Here is a 22,355-nt window from a genome sequence, read left to right on the forward strand (position 1 = left end):
CCCGCGCACTTCTATCCTCAGGGCAGCTATTGCTAAGAGTTCCAGAGGCGAAATATAATTCCACCTCTAGGAGGGCTTTCTCCATCTTAGCCCCAAACCTCTGGAACGCGCTGCCCTTCGAGCTCCGCTCAGTCACCTCCCTAGCCCAATTTAGGAAGGGGCTAAAAACCCATCTATTCGAACAAGCCTACCCCTGACCAGTAATTCCCCCCCCCCCCCCGCGTCAGCATTGTATGCCGGCATGATAATTTTATTATTTTTATTGAACTGTTTTTAATGTATTTTGTATGGTTTTTTGCCTAATTGTATTGTTATTAGATGTTGTTCACCGCCCTGATTTTCAGAAGGGCGGTATACAAATAAAATTTTATTATTATTATTTATTATATGAAATTATTCTATACTGTTGCTGTTCTTTTGCATAGAACAATAATTTTCTGCTATACACTGTAACCCCTTTATCTACAGAACTGGTAGCCATAGTTTCACTTATCCGTCTCTGAAAAAATGTGTTCTCTCTAGCCATTTTCTAGGCCTGTAATATGCTTCTACTGAAAGTTGACCATGGAGTCACGCTGGAAGACCTAGTGATTCCTAGAGAGTTGTTATCTCTAGGGACTTCTAGGTCCTCCAGTGTGATTCTATATATTGCTTCCAGTAGGGTTTGCTATTACCCACAGTTTCACATTTATACAGTAAATCTTGGAACAGATCCCCACGGATATGGGAATTGTGCTATAATTTTTTGATGCAGGATGTTAACATTCCTAAGCTCCGCATTCCTTTCTCACTGTAACTGCTATAGTGTTCACTCACTGTATCTCCTTTTAAGTGATTTCAGAAACTGTAAGGGAATAAGAGGAAAGTATTGAACACCAAGAAGAGGCTAAAGAATGGTTATATCTCCATGTTCTTACTTGTTGTTCCCCCAAGAGTTTCTTATAGCTTATGCCATGATTGGCTTAGCTAATATTTCTTCAGTCCAAATTGATAGATCTAACTGTATGAGCAAAGAGGAAAGTTAGGATATTACCAGAAAGACAAAAATCTCAATTACTTTGTCTTATTCTTTGTCCCATTGAAAAACAAATGGGGGAGGGGAGAGAATTAAAAGCAATCAGCTGTTCAGCAGTTCACCAGGCTATCAATCAAGGTCAAGCCTGCAGGGCAGTGATTCTTATATTATCCTTGCACAAGGAGATATCTTTCAAATACCTGTTGCAAATGACATCCTTACCCCCCCCCCCCCCCCGTAACAAAAATCACTAACACCAACTGGGATCAGCTGTGGACACTTGGCCAACAAGGGAGGGAGAACCTGTGGAGAAGACCCCTTTTAGTCAGCACTCCTGTTCTGCACATGAAATGAGAGCCTAACTGTGAAGGGAAATGCTTTTCTGATTTTGAGATTGTCTTTTTTTTTTCTTTTTGCTTACCCATTAGCCTGTCTTGAGCTATGTTCTTTATGCATTGGTGGGATCGGTTGGTTTTATGACCCATTATGTTCTGCCTCAACTCCGAAAGCAGCTCCCCTGGCACTGTTTTTCTCATCCATTGTTGAAAACCAAGGAATACTATCAATTTGAAGTTCGCAGTAAGTTTGCAGTTTGAAGTTTCTTAACTCTTGGCTTATAGCAATTTTAAGGAATTGCCTCACACAAAATATTACTTGTATGATAATGAACTGCATCTGTTCATTTTTTGCCATAGAAATCTTTTCCTTGCAGGAAAAGTTTTACCTTTGTAGCAACACAACATAGTTGACTGCTCTGTTAAAGGGATGGGGAGGTGAGCTCAGAGCCAACAGTTGGATTTCTTTGCTGTTTCTCTTTCCAGACTCCTGAACTATTTGATTCCATAATGTACTTTCTTAACTCTTCTTAGATGCAGCACATGTGATGTGGTTTGAGAAACTTCATATTTGGCTTCTTTTTGTGGAGAAGAATATTATCTACCCTTTGATAGTCCTCAATGAGCTCAGCAGTAGTGCAAAGGCTATTGCTAGTCCAAAAAGACTGGATACAGAGTGAGTAGAAAAGAGCAAGAATACATGTGTGTGTGTGTATGTGTAAAATAGTGCTGTCCAGTAACTTTTCTTCATTAATTGCATACACACACATATGCGTGCATTCACACTTGATGGATGGATGTAAATATTTGTGTGCAAAAATGTGATCTCTGCTGCTTGTCTGGTCTCTTAGAACTTTTTCTCTCTTGGTTTTATATAGCTCCTCCTGATCCTATTTGTGTCTTGCTTGTGGGCTTCCTATATTCATTTGATTGGTTACTGGAGTAAGCATAATGCTGTACTATATAGGGCTTTGGTATAATCCAGCCTGGTGGTGGTGGTTGTTCTAGTGACTTTTGGTCAGTAACAGTCTCTTATCTGAAGTTAATTTACAGGGTTATTGTTAAGTTAGAATGGAAAAATGTGAATCTTATAAACCATCTTGAGACAGGGCCAAGTAAAAAAAATAAAATGTGCCCATGGCTAGGAAACTGTTGACACTGGCAGAGCTAGTGGGATAGCACAGAATATTCAAGCAACGTGCCCAGGAAGCAAAGCTGTCAGAAAGTATGCAGCCTGGCTTTTTTCAAGGAAGGAAACATGTTCATTATGGCTAGGTTCAAAACCTCCCACAGACCTTAGAAGTGAAGTTTTCGGTTGGGCTGAGATTATAAACAGATCCTGGGAGAGAGGAAATCTGAGGAGCTGGAAACCTAGATATAAATTGGCTGTGACATGTAGAATAATCAATAAACTATGTGAAGATAGAAGGCTTGGGTGAATGAGAGGAAGCATGTAAACAAGCGAAGCAAGAAAAGTAAAGTCTAATGAGAGTAGACACAGCTAAATTTCATATATTGATATGGACTGGCTAGCTACCAGTAGTTCTTTGGCTGCAGCTTTCTAACATTTTAATTGGAACAATGAATGTATATCAAAGCAAAGTGAAAAATGTAGTAACCACTTTAACTATTTATATTTAAGAATGGACAGAATACAAAGTGTTAATGATGAGTAAAAAGATTCAAGTTATTGAACCAGCAGATGTTTACAATGCTTGAAATATCTTTTTCATTGCAGAATTGGTGCTTTAATGATTACTATAGCTGGCATGAAGCTGTTGCGCTCCTCTTTCAGCAACCCAACCTACCAGTATGTTACTGTCATTTTCACAGTGCTTTTCTTTACCTTTGACTACAAACATTTCTCGGAGACAATGCTGCTAGACTTGTTCTTCATGTCCATACTCTTTAGCAAGGTAATGTCAGAAACAAGAAATGGCTGAAACTCTGTATTCCATACCATTCAAATATTATGGCAATGACTCTAGTATTCTTGGGTGCAAACTAAACATTTCAACTGATGTGGTTATATGTTCCTCAGTCTTAGAAAGATATCCTAAGAGAATCCTCACTTTCGTTGAGTTTGGGCTGGTAGCAAGAAACCACAGGGTAGAGGAGGGCAAGTGATAAGGCAAGACAATATGTCAGATGATGCAGCATTTGGAGGAACACTATGTGTGTTTCAGCCATGCCCAAAGTTCAACTTTGGCTTTTTATTCCTCTTGGCTGAGATTGCCTCTCACAGTCTTCACCCATTACCACAAAATATGAAGCCTTAAGAGACAGGCCTTTGTTGTAAAGAGTAACATTGCTGCATCTCTCCAAGAGTGTGTGTGTGCCAGGTATTCTGCTGGCATTGGTGCACCACTTCTGCGGAACATGAAGCTCTTGAAGGAAAGTGTGCCATTCCAATCAGTTTAGGAAAGTTACGTTTTTGACTGTAACTCTCAGGATATCATTGTGGAATCAGATATACATTATAGTCTACATAACTGAATCAGGCATTCTCTTATGTCATAGAATAGAATCATAGAATTGTAGAGTTGGAAGAGATCGCAAGGGCCATCCAGTCAAACCCCCTGCCATGCAGGAAATCCAAATCAAAGCATCCCTGACAGATGGCCATCCAGCCTTTGTTTAAAGACATCCAAGGAAGGAGACTCTATCACCCTCCAAGGGAGTGCATACTGTATATAAATTTTTACAAACTTTTTTTAAAGTCCGAAATTAAACATTGTCTACCTATCTATCTATCTATCTATCTATCTATCTATCTGCTCATTTATTTTAGTGAGACTGCATAGGTTGTTCAAGGAATTTTGTAGTGTATATAAAACTACTATTTCTTAGTCTGTAAGATGCCATTCATTGTTTTCTCTTTGAAGTTGAAATCATCATATGTGTGTCTCAATTTTACAAGATCGGCCATTGCTCCTGTATTGCCAGTGATGATTAAATATGTATATTTTCTTATATTTTCCTTCCAGCTTTGGGAGCTTTTTTACAAGTTGAGATTTGTGTACACTTACATTGCTCCTTGGCAAATCACCTGGGGATCTGCTTTCCATGCTTTCGCCCAGCCTTTTGCAGTGCCTCGTATCCTTTTGAAAGTTTTTTACATTTTTAAAAAATATGTTTGTCTTCACCTAAATCCTTCATTGAAAAGGATTTTTTTCAATATGAAGACAGAATCTTTTAAGGGGTTATGACTCAGCACACTTTCGGTCTATAAGGTATATGAAATTACTGAAAGACTGCCAATATGATTAAGATTTGTTGAATACATAATTATAAATTTCAAAATGCATTATATGCAATAAAAACAAGACAGCTTGAGAATTTATCTGCTAGCAAACATTTTAACATTCTTTTATTATATTATGATGGTTTTTCTTCTTTTTCAGTAAAGATTTTAGAAGTGCACAGAAACCAGCATAAGCAGTGATTGTGTTCTATAGTCCTAAACAAGAGACAGTCTTCAGTTCATTTGATAGGTTCCTATGTGAACTTTCGTCTCAATGTAAAGCTCCCACAGAGTCAGCTTCTCATATTTTGATTTGCCTTCAAGGTTTCCGTAGCCTCGCATAGTTCCTTAATTACAGCAAATAATGCCTCTGGCTTTATTCCTTGTTCATAAAGTTGTACACAAATAGAATGGCTCTCCATATCTAGTCTGGTGTTTAGTATTCTTGATATTTCAAGAAGAACATCCATAGTCTCTCTTACAGCATTTAAATTGGTTGCAGGGCTCGTCATCAGGGAACAAACAAGGCAGCGGGGAAAGCAATGCCCGAATTCAACAGGGCAACCGCGGGCTTCACTAGTGGCAGCGCCCTCTGACCCAGAAGCAGAATCCTGGAAGTGACGTCCCCATGTCTGCAGTGTAGTTGTTCCGGGGTTGGGATCATGGCGCGCTCCCTGCAGCTGCACGTGGGAGGGATCTGAACTAGGCAGGAGCAGGTTTGCCATTGGGACCCGATGTCCTTTTGAAAGTTCAGATGTATGAAACCTAGCTGTATGTAATCATAGGAGAAAAAAACATTCCAATATCTTAATTACAGTAAATAATATCACAATAAGTGAATAGGGAAATGATTATCATTTTTTGTGTTTGGTGTTGTGACAAAGTGATGGGTCTTTAATCTTTGATTCAGAGGACATTTGTGTTTGTTGGATGTTTGGAAAAGAGTATTACTAGGAGAAAAGACAAATCACTCACTTCCTCAGTTCATTTTCATCTGTAAAGCATTGTGTGATGTCAAGAAGAGTGCTATGTAATTATACATATGTATGTAGCATGTAGTATATAGTATGTCTGCTGCAAATTGTTGTTTACTATCAGGTCTACCAACCTAGCAGTTTGAAAGCATGTAAAAATGCAAGTAGATAAATAGGTACCACTTTGGTGGAAAGGTAACAAAGTTCTGTGCAGTCATGATGGCCATGTGATTACAGAGTCGTCTTTGACAATGCTGGCTCTTTGGCTTAGTAACTGAGATGAGCACTACCCCCTACAGTCGGACACAACTAGACAATCTTGTCAAGGGAGAACCTTTACCTTTACCATCTTCGACTTACAGTGATCCTACAAATGAGAGATCTCCATGAGCTTCTGTAATAAACAGCCAGGCAGGTTATGGCTTCCTTTATTGAATCAATTCATCTGTAATAGGGATTTCCTCTTTGGCTTCTCCTTTCCACTTTCCCAAGCATTACCATTTTTTCAGTGATTTATGTCATCTCATGATACGTTCAAAGCATGGTAGCCTCAGTTTAGTCATTTTGACCTCAAGGGAGAGTTCAGTGTTCATTTGCTCTTCGACCCATTTATTTGTCTTTTTGGCAAACCATAGAACTCTCTTCTTGAGCACCATATTTCAAATGAGCTTCCAGTTGGCTTCCTACACTTTCCAGCTCATACTACATGGGTCAGGATAGCTATATATTATAATGAGAAAGTGCTCAGTCTAGTTTTGGCTTCTAGTGAGAGTTCAGGCTTCCTTTGTTCCAGGACCCATTTACTTGTCTTTTTGTCAGTCTGTGGTATTAGTATAAATTTCCCCCAGCATGATATTTTCAATGAAATGTTTCTTTCCTGTCAGCTTTCATTACAGACCACAATAAATATTCTTGTCCTGTATGCAGTAGCTGTGGTGCTGTGGAGTCTTGGTTATAATAGAACTCTTAAATTCTATTATTATTGTGCTGTTTTGATTCTATTATTATTCTGTGTTGTCCTGCCCTGATGGCCATATATACTTGTTTATCCTTAACTCTATCACCATATAGATTCTGCAATGCTTTTTGTTCAAGCAATTGTCTCTGCATTTTTCTCTACCCCCTTAAATCCATTTCTGGGAAGTGCAATATTCATCACTTCTTACGTCAGACCTGTCAAGTTCTGGGAGAGAGACTACAAGTAGGTGACATTGGAAACATAAAGGGGAATCCCTTTGTAGCAGTGAATGCGTTTTTTAATGTTACAAATTGTAACATTTCTGAATACAATTACTGGAATGATTCCTACAAAGCTTTTAAAGTACTTTTTTTGTATTTACATTACTTTGATGCTTTTTACTGATATTGACAGCAGCACATTTGTAACATTTTCAAAAATGTTCAAAAACATTATTCAGAATAGTGCAGCGTGTTGTATAGGAAATAAGGCAAATTCTTATATGACAAACAATTTAACTGTTTCTAATGGGATTAATGTTTTTCATTCTCAAGCAACAGTTTCCATTCATTTCTTCCATCTGATTATTATTTTCATTTCATTTGACCATTAGCAAAAATGGTGGAAATACTTCAGTCAACTACCAGAATCTCTCACTTCATGAACAGTACAAAATCAGGAATAACCTGGCTTGACTCTAAGATGCTTGGATAAACCTCTTATGCAGTCATGTAATGAAAAATAATTTCACTTGAAATCCAATGAGAGTATTTTAAAGTTACATTATCTGTGACGTTTAAGTTATTACTTAAATTTTAGAGTGAAAAATTAGGACAATCAATATTTTTCTAGATAGCCTGAAAAGTTTAAAAACATTGGTGGACTCCGATTATCATTGATTCTCCTATAATTTAACAACATTTCACCTTATTATTATTGCACCTTATTATTATTCACATTATTATTAATCATTAAAATGGATTTTCATGGCAATTATAACCTAAATCGAGTTATTAGTTCCAGCTAGAATAGATCTATTGAATCAATGAAAATTAAACCTTGATGTAAAATGGTCAAATTGTTTCAATGGGTCTCAATTATTTGGGACCGAGAATTGGATTTAGGCTTATAACTTTGGTTTTCCTGATTATGTGGCCTTTTCATGAGAGTACTATTATCATTCAAAAATATTGGGAGGGAGAAAGATTGCTAACTGGAAATTTCTGACTACATCCAGCAGTTTCACTGCTGGGATACCTGTTCTGAGAAGCATATAAACCTCACTCAAGATTCAAAGAACACTTAGGGCTGGTCTACAGGACTAAAACACTCAATTCCAATCAGCTAGAATATGATCCTGCCACATGCAATTCACAGGAGTTTGTGGTTTTGTGGGGGAGAACTTCTTAAAGTCCACAGAAAAATGTTGTGCACTTTTTACTGGCATATTTGTGGAAATCCACAGAAATGTGCTTTATCACATGTGTGGCCATCTGTCTGCTTCAGCAGTGTGTGTGTGTGTGTGTGTGTGTGTGTGCGCGCGTGTGTGAAAGGTGAAAATAGATGTGAATTTGTGCAGGCAAGTAAAGACAACTTCCCTTTCCTTTCAGTAAAACTAGCAATTTATTGATATGAATGTGTGAAAACTCCGCGGCAGTGTGCTTATGTGTAGATTAATACCAGCAGCACAATTTAGAGCAGCAGTACTCAGTCAGAAGAGATGTAGGGACCAGGTATGCTCACTTGTGTCTGCCTGCTCAGAAAGAGAGAATGCTGAGGTCTGCAATAGTCACTGTGCTTGATCTGTGTTTCCATGCCTAGAAAAACCACACTGGAGTGCTTATAACTGGGGTCTTTGGCAGCATTCCTTTGGGAGGAGAAATAGAAAAATGAAGTACTGGGGGCAGCAGTGCTGCATTTGTCTTGTAGGAGCAACAGAGCAGTATGCACTGCTACTTTGTAAACCATCTCTTTGTAAACAACAACAACAGTAAATTTTTATTACCTGCCTCTTCCTGTGGAACAAGACAATGAACAACAAATTAGACACATATCAACACATACCATGAGTTAAAAGAGCATATAAAATCAATGCATATTAAAAACAGTCAATACATACTTTAACATTCAGACTTCAAAAATAATCTGAATAGGCCCACCAGAAAGTACCGTATATGCTCGACTACAAGTCAATCTCATGTATAAATCAAGGATAGATTTTGGAGCCTAAATTAGGAATTTTGCTATGACCTGTGGATAGGTTGAGGGTAAAATATGGTGGCCGTGCCGCCATTGGGGACAACAGGCTCACAGCGGCTCACAGTTTAAAAGACTGATACAAATAAAATATGGGGGCTTGAAGGAATTGGGAGGGGGAATAAGTAAAATAGACTTACAACAGGCAAGCAGAGTGTTCTTGCAAAGTGTTGGGCTCCACATGCGAGCTCTGTGCCTATTGCTCCTGGACCCCCCAAAAGTCCTCCAGAGCACACCACCACTGCCATGCTGTGGCTTTTTCCTCATCTCTATAGCAGGGCTTTTCTCGGAGCCTGGAGCTGGCTGCTTCACTTCCTGGGTGAGAAGACACTGCAAAGTAGACCCCCCCCCGGCTGGAACCCTCCTGGGACCTGAGTTTACATGAGGCTGGGAGGGGGTCTAGGCCTTTTTTCAGGCTGGGCTGCAATCTCAGCTGGGCACCAGTGAGCATGCAACAGAGGTATACAGCCTCTCCACTTCCGCCACATCATTCACCTCTAAGTGGTGTGGGGGCTTCGACGGCCAGCCAGCCTTGTCTCCCTCCAGCCCCACGTGAGTGAGACAGAACCCTTCCTGGCCTCCCCTTTGCCTCGTCCAGCTGAAAGAGACAGGGCTGCTCACCTGCTGAAGCCCCCAGGCTGTTCGGAGGTGAACTACGTGGCACTTAGACCTAGAGGGGGGGTGGAAGAAGCAGCCTGCATTACTAGGGCTACATGCTGCGTCGTTCACCTCCCAGCAGTCTTGGGGCTTTGATGGGTGGGCAGGTGGGCAGCCCAGGCTAATGGTTACTCCAACTCAGACATCAGGAGGGCTGCCAGACCCAGAAAAACTAATAGGAGTGAAGACAACCAACCAACCAAAGGGAAGGTAATTTTAACATACATCAGAGTCAGAGACAGAATAGGGAAAATGGTGAGGAAACAGAACCCCCAGACAATCTACAAACTAACAAAAAAAAAAAAAAAATCCAGCAAATGCTGCGATCAGCAAAGGACAGAAGAGACCCTCTCATGGCTGCAGGAGTTTACCAAATACCATTCAGCTGTGGACAAGTCTACATAGGGACCACCAAACACAGAGTCCAAACATGAATCAAGGAACACAAGCGAGACTGCAGACTGAATCAGCCAGAAAAATCAGCAGTAGTGTCATGCCCAGCCTGGCGGACAGCTCGGAGGACTCAGAGGATGAGCCAGAGGCCCTGGGATGTGAACCTGTAATTGGGAAGCCTGAGGCAGGTCCTAGCTCTGATGGAGCAGACTCTGTGGCCCCTCAAGAGGTTCAGCGGCCAAGTCTGCCTGGGGCCGAGGCTGTGGACATAGAGGAGGATCTGGGAAGTGTGCCTAACTTCAGGGAGCGTCGAGCTGAAAGAGAGGGCCTTCGAAGATCATAGAGGCTTTATCAGAAGCACGTTTGTAATCAGACACACTTGAAGGATTGCTGCTTACCTATTTAGGCAGCTGGGGCATGTGTGCCTCTTCACCAGTGGTTATCTGACTTTTCTGTAGGAAAGACTCTATCTCTGGCTCCTGTGGCTTCTTGGAACAAATCCTTGTTTCCTAGATTGCTGACTATCTTGATTATCTGGAAACCTTGACCTTGGACTGCCTTATCGACCTGCCTATCTGATACCTTGAATCTTGAAACGTCTGACAACTCTTTGGTAATCCTTCTGCTGATACTGTTTTGAATCTCCAAGACTGTGTTGCTTGCACTGACTCTGCTATCTGAGGGTTTGTTCGTTTAAGAACTAGCTGGCTTATCAGCCATTTGGCTGCTTTCCTGGACAAGTAACAGAATGTATTATAAACCATTCTGGGCATAAAATGCTGTTTGAAAACACTGAAATTCTGGACCATGCCAACAACTATCGGGTCAGAATGCACAGGGAAGCCATTGAAATCAATAAACACCTGTACAACTTCAACAGGAAAGAAGAAACCCTGTCCTGAAAAATGCAAGCTACTTTGCAGCATCCTCTTGCCCAAGAAGCAAAGCAGCTACCTCCAGGCTCCTAGGGAAGCCCTGCAGAAGAGATGAGGAAAATGCGCACTCTGGAAGACGTTTGGGGGCCCCAGAGTTCACATGTGGAGCCCAGGAACAAAGGAGGACTTTTTGGGGTGAGCCCACTTGCCTATTTTGAGTCTATTTTACTTATCCCCCCTCCAATTCCTTCAAGCTCTCATATTTTATTTGTACAGTTGGCCTTTCTTATACATGGATTCAAGCATACATGGTTTGAAAATGTTCCAAAAAAGTATAAATTTCAAATATCAAACCTTGATTTTCCATTTTTTATAAGGGACACCATTTTTCTATGTCATTATATTTAATGGGACTTGAGCATACATGGATTTTGTTATACATGGGGGATCTTGGAACCACACCCCAGTGTATAACAAGGGTCCACTGTATCACTCTTTTAAATTGTGAGCCACTTTGAGCCCCCGCCTGGCCGTTAGGCACAACCGAACTTAAAGTCCCACTGTTTTTGGTATATGGGGAGGGGGAGGGAATCTGGAACAGATCCCCACTGTATTACTGTATTGACCCGTGTATAAGTCATCCCAGGTGTTTTGGGTTAATTATTTGGCATAAATTTTTTTATTTATACATGAGTATACTGTATACGTGAAACAAAGCATTAAGGGCTGTAATAGTGGCCAATTGGGACTATGCAACAGGGTCTCTAGTTTTTGTATAGATTCCCTACCCCCCACTCCAGTTTTTGATAAAGGCAACGTGCACATACATGGCACATAGAATGGGATGCAAAAGGGCAAGTGGAGCAGAGAGGGGCTAACCACCCTGTAGCCATCATTTCAAGGCTGCTCAAGAAATGATATAGCTCTTCATGTTCTGTAATTTTCTCTAGCACAAAGCGAGTGGACCACTCAAACACAAGACTGGCTTCTCAGCTTGATAGGAATCCAGGTAACTATTCTTAAAATCAGAGAAAAGATCCTGTTGGGTGATATATGTAATGGCACTTACTTGATTTCATATTCCTCTCAGTAATTATAAGTAATTTTAAGTGTAATTATAAGTACAATTTACAGATTATGAATGGTAATTAGATTTTGTAAAAAATTAATTTGTACGGTTTAATAATTACATTTTGTAAAAAGCAATCCCTCCTGTATTTGGTTTTCATAAGGAAATTAAAAGATCTACTTATATACATTTGTATGAGTATTTATGTATAAGTAACACTGATGTGTACTAGGAATTTAGCCTATGGGAAGTATGTTAATTTGTAATATCTGGATTAGTATTAATTGGGTGTTTCCCTCTCATTTCATTGGAGGAAGAAACTGACTTAGAAATAAGACTGATTGTCAGGCCAAGTCTTATTTTATGCTTAGGATGACTCTTTCAGAAGAACTGTAGGTTTGAATTTACATTCTTGGTTTGGGATTAATGACATATGGATTATTTCCATGCAGGTTCAGATGACAATAACTTGAATTCCATCTTTTATGAACATCTGTCTCGGTCCCTTCAGCACAGCCTGTGTGGTGATCTGCTTCTTGGAAGATGGGGGAACTACAGTACTGGAGACTGCTTTATTCTTGCTTCTGACTACCTCAATGCACTAGTACACATTATAGAGATAGGCAATGGTTTGGTTACCTTCCAGCTTAGAGGGCTTGAATTTAGAGGTAAGAAATACCTGGATGAACTTTCCATGAATCTCCCTTAATTTGCCTTATATTTCAGAAATTTTAAAAACTAGTTGATTAATCTTAGCTCTAATCATGCTATATGCATCTTAAATCTCAGAAAATACTATTTCAATTTGAATAAAAACATTGGATTTGAACAGGCTTCCTCTTCTGAGGACAGTTTAAAACACTGTATAGCTAAAAACACTCTTATGTTTTTTAAAAAAACCATTTGAACAAGTAGCCTGTTGTTATTTTGGGGTGATTGCGTCTTATTCAAGTAATTTCTAGCATCTCTTCTACTAGACTGGCATCATAGATTAAAAATCTAAGATGTGAGTCAGAAGTCTCCAACTGTACTCAGTCATGAACTCAAGGGGATACCTTAGTTGTCATTCTTTTCACTTTAGTGTGTACAGAAATGTTAATTACTTGTCTACTTTATGTTGTAGTTGTTAATGTCATGTACAAGTGTTCCCCTCTTTCAATTCAGGAACTTATTGTCAGCAACGAGAAGTAGAAGCTATCACTGAGGGTGTAGAGGAAGATGAAGGGTTTTGTTGCTGTGAACCTGGTCATATCCCTCACATGCTGTCTTTCAATGCTGCTTTTGGCCAACGTTGGCTGGCCTGGGAAGTTCTGGTCACAAAGTATGTTTTGGAGGGCTACAGTATCACGGACAATAGTGCTGCTTCCATGCTTCAAGTATTTGACCTGAGAAAAATACTCACTACATACTATGTCAAGGTATAGTTCCAGACCTAACACATATTTTCTTGTGAGTGAAGAATCATCTTTCAGATTTGTGGAGGAATGTGGAAAAAACTAATAATCTGTTACCCAAGCAAAATTGGCTGCTCTTTACAAATATGTAACAATGTAGTTTCCCTACGTTTTCTGACATCTGTGCTGTGTTTTAGTCATACCTACTGTTCTAGTTAGTTTCAAACAGAGAGGAGTAGAACAACAACTCTGGGGGGAAAACTGGCTTAAAATGAATTTGTGAGCATAAAGGGACATTACTTGAAGAACATCAGTCTGAGCACCAACTGCACCTTGCAAAAGTCAAATGTAAAAAAAACCAACCCAAATATTTTGCAGCTCTGCTCTTTTAAATGTCTTCAAAATGTCATTTGTGTCAAGTTTCTGAAAAGGACATTTTCATTCTCTTTCCCTCCCTGTTCTAATCAGGAAATGATAGGTAAACTAATTAAATGGGTTTAGCAGTTTCACAGTATGTCCTTGCTCCGTCTCCCTTTGTGTTTCAGGGACATATAAAATCACCATAAAGAGCTGTGGTTAGACATCCATCTGTTAATGCCTTTAACCTTTTGTGTTCGCAGGGTATCATCTATTATGTAACATCCTCCCCAAAGCTAGAGGAATGGTTATCAAATGAAACAATGCAGGAAGGGCTGCAGCAGTGTGCAGACCAAAATTATGTTGATGTGGACCCTACATTTAATCCTAATATTGATGAGGATTATGACCACCGGCTAGCAGGAATATCCAGAGAGAGTTTTTGTGTCATTTACCTCAACTGGATAGAATATTGCTGCTCTCGGAGAGAAAAGGCAAGCACTTTTTAATTATTCAAGGCTCCTGGGAAGATATGATGGCTTACTAGTCCAGTAGCATTTAAGTCCTGGCAAATAGTGCTTTTTAAAAGCTACAAACACATGATTTTGTATTAAGCCAAACTTTTCTTTCCTCATTTACTAATTAATTTGAAATAATTTTTGACCATCCTTCATGCTATAGGATACCATGTGGAGTACAAGTGGCATGGAAAGACTATAATATATGTAATACATTAAAGTGAAATAAAATAGTACAGTAAAATAACACATCATAATAAAAACAAACCAGAAGGCATCTTCATAAAGTGAAGATGTGCACTCCCAAACTAGAGCCTCCCTCTCTGAAGAACAGAATTTTTTTTTTTTCCCCTTAAGGGGTTGGGAAATTGGTCATGAAAATACAGTAGACCCTTGTTATCCGCTTGGGTTTGTTTCCAGGAACCTCAGTGAATAACAAGATCCGTGTATGCTCAAGTCCCATTAAATACATTGGCATAGCAAAATGGTGTCCCTTATATAGAAAAATCAAGGTTTGATATTTGAAATTTATACTTTTTTGGAATATTTTCAAGCCATGGATGCTTGAATCTGTGTATAAAAAATCTGTGCATAAGGAGGGCCAGCTGTATGTCTTTGCAGCTGGTTGTGATATATGTAAAACCTAAATGTAATTCTTCCTTCAGTAGTAACTTCCTGTTTGTTTTATCCAATCTTTTTTACTTTCTCCTCTACTTGAAGCCTCTAAACACAGATAAAGATTCTTCCCTAGTCACTCTTTGCTATGGACTCTGTGTTCTTGGTCGGAGAGCTTTGGGAACTGCTTCACATCATATGGCTAGGTAATGTGCTTATTTCAGAACCGGAAAGAACAGAAAGATCAAGCCATTTGAATCATGTCATTTCATAAGTCTTCCTATTCCCTGCTTTAAGATTTTAGTATGCAAATGTATATCCCAAACTGCTTGTGTGGAGCAAGCTGAAGATCTGAACAGCTGATTATTTCCATGCATATGAAAGTTGTAAAGAAAATGATTAATTTGCTTAGTGTTGAAGGGAAATGATGAGCCTAGCTTCCAATAATAATTGTTTAGAAAAATTCTTCACATCTTGCATTGGATTGCAGAGGCAGTCTCATCTAGGCCATTTCAAGAGTCTTATTTTCCAGTGAAAATTACATAACACAGTTTTGGGCTTTTACTGCTAGTCTCGCTGATAATGAATAACAGGAAGAGGAAGACAATAGGGTATCAGAAGACTTTGAGCCCAAATAGACAGGCCAAAATAAAGCTGCTTCGGATCACTTTGGAGGTATGCTGTTTAAAAGATGGTGCGCCAAAGCTGCGCTCCAGTCCTTAGGATGAGAGCATGGCTTTGGCGCGGTTTCTGGCCTCTTAGGACACATGCATCATTTAAACAGCATACCTCCAAAGTGACCCGAAGCATCTTTATTTTGGCCTCTCTGTTTGGGCCCTTAGATTCCACTTCATTCTTTTCAATAACTGAATATATGTAAGAATAATACCGAAGGAGGAGGAGAATTTAAGTTTCTGTATGCAGAGTTACCTGAAGATGTCTATTTGCCTTTTGGTGTTACAACCCACCCCTCTGTACACAGAGCAGATAATGCAGATAATGTAAGAACTGTTCGACAGTGGAGTACATTCCCTAGGACTCTGGTAGAGTCTCCTTCTTTAGAAGTTTTTAAACAGAGGCTGGATGGCCATTTGTTAGGGGTGCTTTGATTATGTATTCCTGCATGGCAGGGGGTTGGACTATTTTTTTTTCTCCTGGTTTAAGTTTATGTGTAATGGTAGTTACAGTCTCATTAGCCATTTTAAACACAGAATTGGAAATGTTCTGCTAATATGAAATTTTGAATACCTGCTATAATAAATGGGTCTTTTTCCCCCACTAAACAGTAATCTGGAATCTTTCCTGTATGGACTTCATGCATTGTTTAAAGGAGACTTTCGTATTTCATCAATTCGAGATGAATGGATCTTTGCAGACATGGAGTTGCTGAGGAAAGTGGTGGTACCTGGAATACGCATGTCATTAAAACTGCATCAGGTATAAAGATTGCTCATGAATTGGGCTACAAGTACAGTAGATTAGTTCAACCTAAGTTGTTTGCAGGGGCTATTGCCTTGCTGTTGTATAGAGGTATGCCTTTGTAAAGCTTCAGTTCATGGGCCAAATGGAGAAGATTCGTAGAAGATACTTAATGGAAAAGCCAGCCTGGCAAAATTGCACAATAAGAATTGGCACAATTCTGCACTTTCATATGAGTTGTCCTTAGTTAATGTGTTCTGTTTGTCTTTACATAGCAAGTATGCCAGCATTTTTTAAGGAAACTTTTATCACTTTATTTAGGTGAGCCTATCTAGATATAGATTTTCCAGAAGGGTTGTAGTTTAAAAAATCTTCCCCTGCCTAAAATGGACTTGTTTTTTTTACAAGTAACTTTGTGACTTACTGTATTTCTCTAAGATTTGTGTGGAATCCTTAACTGTTCTTGTTGCTTACATATAGATATCAACTTCTAATGCATTTAAATCCACTTTTAAAAAATTATCCTCTCTCAAAAATGTTGTTTTATATATGTAGATAGCACTAACTTTTGGGAGTGATGAGATCATAATTGCAATTTCATAATGTTCGTGGTGGTGGTGGTGGTGGTGGTGATATGCCTCCTGTGTTTACTCTAACCTATGGCAGACCTATCACAGTTTTTTCTTGGCTAGATTTCCTCAGAGGAGGTTTACCAATGCCTTCCTTTAAGGATCAGACATTGTGACTTGCCTGGGATCACCAAGTGGGTTTCCATGACTGAGCAGATATTTGAACCCTTGTCTCCCAACATTTGCAACATTCAAACCACCATATCACACAGGCTGTGTACTTAATATTAGTGGTCATTAAAATGCAGCACTCTCCTTATCACAGTGAAGATCTGAATAAACAACAATTCCACTTCTCTATTTAGGACCATTTCACTTCTCCAGATGAATATGATGACCCCACCATTCTCTATGAAGCAATCACATCCCATGAACAAAATCTGGTTATAGCTCATGAGGGGGACCCTGCTTGGAGAAGTGCTGTCCTTTCCAATTCTCCCTCCCTGCTTGCCCTTCGCCATGTGATGGACGATGGTACTAATGAATACAAAATTATCATGCTGAACAAGCGCTATCTAATTTTCAGAGTCATTAAAGTAAGTTACTTTTTGTGGGGAAACAGGTTTTAAAAATCTTGGAAAAGTATGGCAAACATGACGGCTTCCTCAGATGTAATTGTTAAGCTTGTGTCTTGCTGTGTGTCCCCCCACCCATTAAGAGTTGGATTAATGGCAAATGTTAAGAAATGCCTTTCTGTTAAATTGTTTTGGTTTTTAGTGCCAGTGTGTGTATAACTGCTTTCCATAAAATGAATGATGCAAAGATTTGGCATAAGACAGTACTAAACACTTCAGTAAAAATTAAAGCTTTAATAGCATTTTCCTAAACATTTGTACTCAGAAGACAGGTCAGTGAAACTTGCATGCTAGCAAGTGTGTTTAGAATTGCAGCTTTTACAGAGGGGTGGGTTGTAATACCAAAAGGCAAATAGCCAACAAAAGATAGTTGGCCTTGGTTAATTTGTTTCATTATAGCTAGCAGGTTGTTGGGTTTTTTTCTGTTCCTTTCTTTTTTTCTTTTTTAAACATCACTTGTCAATTTGTACACTTTGCTGGTAGAATTGACAATGACAGAATTGATCTCATTGCATTCAGGTAACTGTAAAAGCACTACAACAGGATCAGAATGCCTGCTGCATGCTGCCATATGTTTATTTTCCCGTTGAATTTTCTAATATGGCATACTTTCTCAACTCTTCAGGTGAATAAGGAGTGTGTGCGTGGCCTTTGGGCTGGGCAGCAGCAGGAGCTGGTCTTCTTGCGCAATCGGAACCCAGAAAGAGGGAGCATCCAAAATGCCAAACAAGCTTTGAGAAACATGATAAACTCATCTTGTGATCAGCCTATTGGATATCCAATCTATGTGTCACCTTTGACTACTTCTTACTCAGACAGTCATGAGCAGCTCAAAGAAATTCTTGGAGGTGCCATTAGTTTGGGAAATATCAAGAGCTTCATAGTCTCTACATGGCATAGGTGCGCAGTGCAAGAGACTTCAGTGGTCATTTGTTGATATTATTGTTGTTGTTTTATTTTCTTATGTCCTGCCTTTCTCCCTTATAAGGGACTTATTAAGGTTCATTACAATTAGAGCATACCGTATATACGCGACTATAAGTTGACCTCATGTATAAGTTGAGGGTAAGTTTTGGGGCCAAAATTATGGATTTTGCTATGACCCGTGGATAAGTCGAGGGTAAAATTTAGGGGCATATAGCAAAGGATCTAAAGGATGAAGCAGAGTAAAACAATATGAAAGAACTTACAAAATTCCAGCAGACATAACTCTTTGTGTTTACTCTTAAGGCTGGATGGATGAGAGATTTTGTGGGGGGTTTTTTTGGGGGGGGGGGAAGGTGCATCCAGGACAGATTATAGTCTTGCTTTTCCCCAGAGGATGGTTTCTTATAAATAAGAGTTAAGATACAGGACTTACACTGACCTGTGGATAAGTCGACTCAGGTTTTTTGGGTCAATTTTTGACCTAAATTTCTAGACTTATACGTCAGCATACACCGTAGTTTACATAGTTAAATTTTCTGTTCCACCATTTCCCCTTCTCTTGCAAATGCATATTATGGTTCCAACTGTAACAGAGAAATCACACAGTTTTAGGTACAGTGAACCCTTGGTATCTGCCGAGGTTTGATTCCAATCCCCAACCAAAATCCATGAATATTCAAGTCCTATTAAATACAGTGAATAGTAAATTTGTTTCCCTTACGTAAAATATCAAAATCATATTTTGCTTTTTGGAATTTATATTTTTTAAAATATATTTTCAAGCCGTGGATGTTTGAAACCATGGATAAAGAATTCGTGGATACAGAGAGCCAGCTGTATGTACAGAAAGTTCTGTACCTTCTCACTTTGAATATTGTCTATGCAAAAAAAAGAGATGAACTGCTGTGTGTGGATGAGTTCTGCCCAGAGGGCATAATGTATATACTCATGTATAAGTCTAGAAATCCCCAAAAGCTGGGTTGACTTATCCACGGGTCAATGTAAGTATTGTTTTTTACCTCTTCCCCTTCTCTGAGTAAAGTTGCAAAAGAAAAGAGATTATCTTTTGGAACTCCTGGGAGCACCAACGCCCTTTACTCTTTCCACCATGTTGCTGCTTCTGGCCTTGTTGAAAGCTTGGATGGAAAAATGGTAGTAGTGGCATATCTTTGGTGCTTCCCCTCAAAGGAATGCCGAGAAGAATTGGATTTAGAAGGATCTGAAAAAGACATTTCTGTATAAAGACAGTAAACTTTGTCCTTTATATCCTTTGTTACATGCCCCTAAATTTTATGCTCAACTTATCCCCGAGTCATACCAAAATCCATAATTTTACCCCCAAAACTTGTCCACGACTTATACATGAGGTCGACTTATAGTTGAGTATGTATGGTAATCTTAGCTGATCTTAGTCACTAACTTGCTGTGCAAAATGAATTTACCATAAAATTCCTAAATCTCCTGACGATCCAGAAATGTTCTGGAACTTGTTTACCTAGAACTGGATAAACACATTATTTGAAATCAATATGCTTAATTGCAGAATAAAATCAAATTTGGCACTTGTTCAGTTATGTGCAATTCTCCATTTATAGTATTTTAAAATATAAAATTATATTGATGTCCAATACTGCAAATTATAATAAATGTTTGTTAGAGACATTCAGCTTTTTCTTATTTATTCCATTTAAAATTCAACATGGAGTAGTATTTTAATGTCAGAATTCTGCTCCTTACTTCAACAATATGTGTTTCAATGTTGCAATGTTGCACATCTTGTTCTGTCTACAACAGCAGCCAGAACTTAGGCAGAGTGATTTACAAAGGACTCAGACTTGATGCTACAAAGCATTTTGGTGGAGATGGCTTTTCCTATACAATTTTGAAAGAACTCTGTGCCTGCTTTCTGCTAGTCCATTTTCTATTGGATTTCTATCATGTTCAGGTTAAGAAAAGGCTGTGGTGCTGGCTGCAACAGTGGAGGAAACATTGAAGACTCAGATGCTGGAGGTGGAGCTTCTTGCACAAGTAACAGCGCAACTGCCAATGACTCTCAGAGCAACGTATCTCAAGGAGGAGGGGGAGGGAATACAGCTGTTGGACAGACACCTGGAGCAGGACTGCATCCTCCTATCTCTTCTCACCCTGCCACTCTAGGTAAGGCTGATCCAATGCATAAGAGAAGGTATATTTGAATTCCTTACTGTGGGGCTAGGAAATTTGTGTCCTTTCAAATATTAAAAAGCTATTCCCATCATCCTTGTCATGGCCAGTGATTAAGGATCGTGGAAGTTGCACTTTCAACATCTAGAAGGTCACAGGCTCTCCACCCTTTATTGCTTTGGTTGTATGTTAGCAGTGTAGAACAGGAAGGTAGGTGTGGGTGGTGGTGAGTTTGACATGGAAGTGAGCATGTACACAGGAAACCCAGATATCCTGTAATAAATTCTTGATGGATACATGCAGTAGCATTAAATTTAAGTAACTGACTAATTGGACTAAACCTAACATAGCAATTTAATAGTAGATATAAGATCAGTTTGTCCTGCCAGATGATCTTGTGACTAGAAAAGCATGTGGCCTATTTGCATTTTATTAATCCCGTAAAGGACAAGATGTTTTACACATCATAGTTGCCAAATCAAGTATATTTTAACTTATTCCTTGTGACTGCTTATAATACCTGCAGTGAGTTGTGTGTCTGCCATGTTTTACCACATGGATCACGGAGTACGTATTCTGTACTGTGTCTCAAAAGCATAGCACAGTAGTATGGGGAAAAAAGTGCCCAATCTAGGCAATTATCAAGGCAAGTAATACTGACAACATGGTGGCACCTGCTGTTCAGGGCAACAGCATTGAAGTGGGAATTATAAAGTGTACCAGACCGAAGAGAAAACATAGAAGAGAAACCTAGTTTGTTATGAATGATAATTGAAAGTAGATTGAAATGTAGAACATAGATTCATCCATTTACAAGATAGTTCATCCCCCCAATGAAGAAAAGGGGTGGTAGCTTCTGTTATATAAAGACTGCACTTTGAATTTCTCACAGCACCATTGTATCTAAAGCATGTAAAATCTTCCCAAGGTGCTTATCAATTTTAGACCAGGCAAGAACTGCTCAACAGAAGGTTAACATAATACTACAGTATATGACAAACATGCACTTATTCTCTGCTCTCACAGTTATATATATTTCATTTTTAGGCACCAGCCATAGTGCTCATTCTGTACAGTCCAGCCTTGTCAGACATTCCCCTGCTCGTGCCTCAGTTGCCAGCCAGTCATCCTATTGCTACAGCAGTCGTCATTCATCCCTCCGCACTTCCACTACTGGCTTTGTGCCTTGCCGGCGCTCTTCCACCAGTCAGCTCTCCCTTCGTAACCTTCCATCATCCATCCAGTCCCGTCTGTCTATGGTGAACCAAATGGAACCTGCTAGCCAGACAGGGGCTGTCAATGTGCAGCATGGCCTACCTTCTTCAAGCAGCTCCAGCCAAAGCATCCCAGCCTGCAAACAGCATGCTCTTGTTGGTTTTCTAGGGACAGATGGAATGAATAATATTATTGATATGCAAGGAGGCACAAATGTGAGCCCTGTAAGCCACACACAAACCAAAAGGGATGATGTTGTTTACAGAATCCAGGTGAATAAACTGGACAAATAGATCTAATTTTTCCTATCTGTTTTTGTTTTTAATACCAGCTTTTATTACTAGTCAGTGATATATATTCAGCACTTGATCACCTAATGCTTTACTGTAATAAAGTATTGTCAGTTCAAGCTGTGATTGTTACTATAATAGCTTCATGGAGGTAATATACTTTTACAGTACAATTGGCCCTTCATATTCATGGATTATTTATCCATACATTCAGCCACCCACAGCTTGAAAATGTGTGTGTGTGTTCCAAAAAAAAAAAAAAAACACCTTGATTTTGCCATTTTATATAAGAATACCATTTTACTATGCCATTGTATTTAATGGGACTTGAACATCCAGAGATGTTGGTATCTGGGGAGGGGGGGGAGAGCAGGGATCCTGGACCCAAACCCCTGTGGATACCAAGAACCCACTTCACTGGCATTTCCTTATTCTCTTAACCAGGGGTAGGCAACCTGCGGCCCGCGGGCCGGATGC

The 22,355-nt window shown here is 39.4% G+C and overlaps 1 protein-coding gene across 1 annotated transcript in view; it reads left to right on the forward strand.

The window, feature by feature from the left end:
* PCNX1 (pecanex 1) overlaps positions 1–22,355 on the forward strand; it is a 145,337-nt gene that overhangs the window by 110,746 nt on the left and 12,236 nt on the right. Inside the window, exons 21-35 of the mRNA XM_042459931.1 lie at positions 1,444–1,594; positions 1,885–2,026; positions 3,089–3,266; positions 4,338–4,446; positions 6,640–6,769; positions 11,658–11,716; positions 12,229–12,444; positions 12,941–13,194; positions 13,791–14,021; positions 14,766–14,866; positions 15,947–16,097; positions 17,014–17,244; positions 17,909–18,183; positions 20,156–20,367; positions 21,421–21,860. Coding sequence (XP_042315865.1) covers positions 1,444–1,594; positions 1,885–2,026; positions 3,089–3,266; positions 4,338–4,446; positions 6,640–6,769; positions 11,658–11,716; positions 12,229–12,444; positions 12,941–13,194; positions 13,791–14,021; positions 14,766–14,866; positions 15,947–16,097; positions 17,014–17,244; positions 17,909–18,183; positions 20,156–20,367; positions 21,421–21,860 — 2,880 coding nt within the window. The remainder of the gene's footprint in view (positions 1–1,443; positions 1,595–1,884; positions 2,027–3,088; positions 3,267–4,337; positions 4,447–6,639; positions 6,770–11,657; positions 11,717–12,228; positions 12,445–12,940; positions 13,195–13,790; positions 14,022–14,765; positions 14,867–15,946; positions 16,098–17,013; positions 17,245–17,908; positions 18,184–20,155; positions 20,368–21,420; positions 21,861–22,355) is intronic.

This window comes from Sceloporus undulatus, chromosome 1, assembly GCF_019175285.1.
Source record: "Sceloporus undulatus isolate JIND9_A2432 ecotype Alabama chromosome 1, SceUnd_v1.1, whole genome shotgun sequence".
Lineage (NCBI taxonomy): Eukaryota > Metazoa > Chordata > Lepidosauria > Squamata > Phrynosomatidae > Sceloporus > Sceloporus undulatus.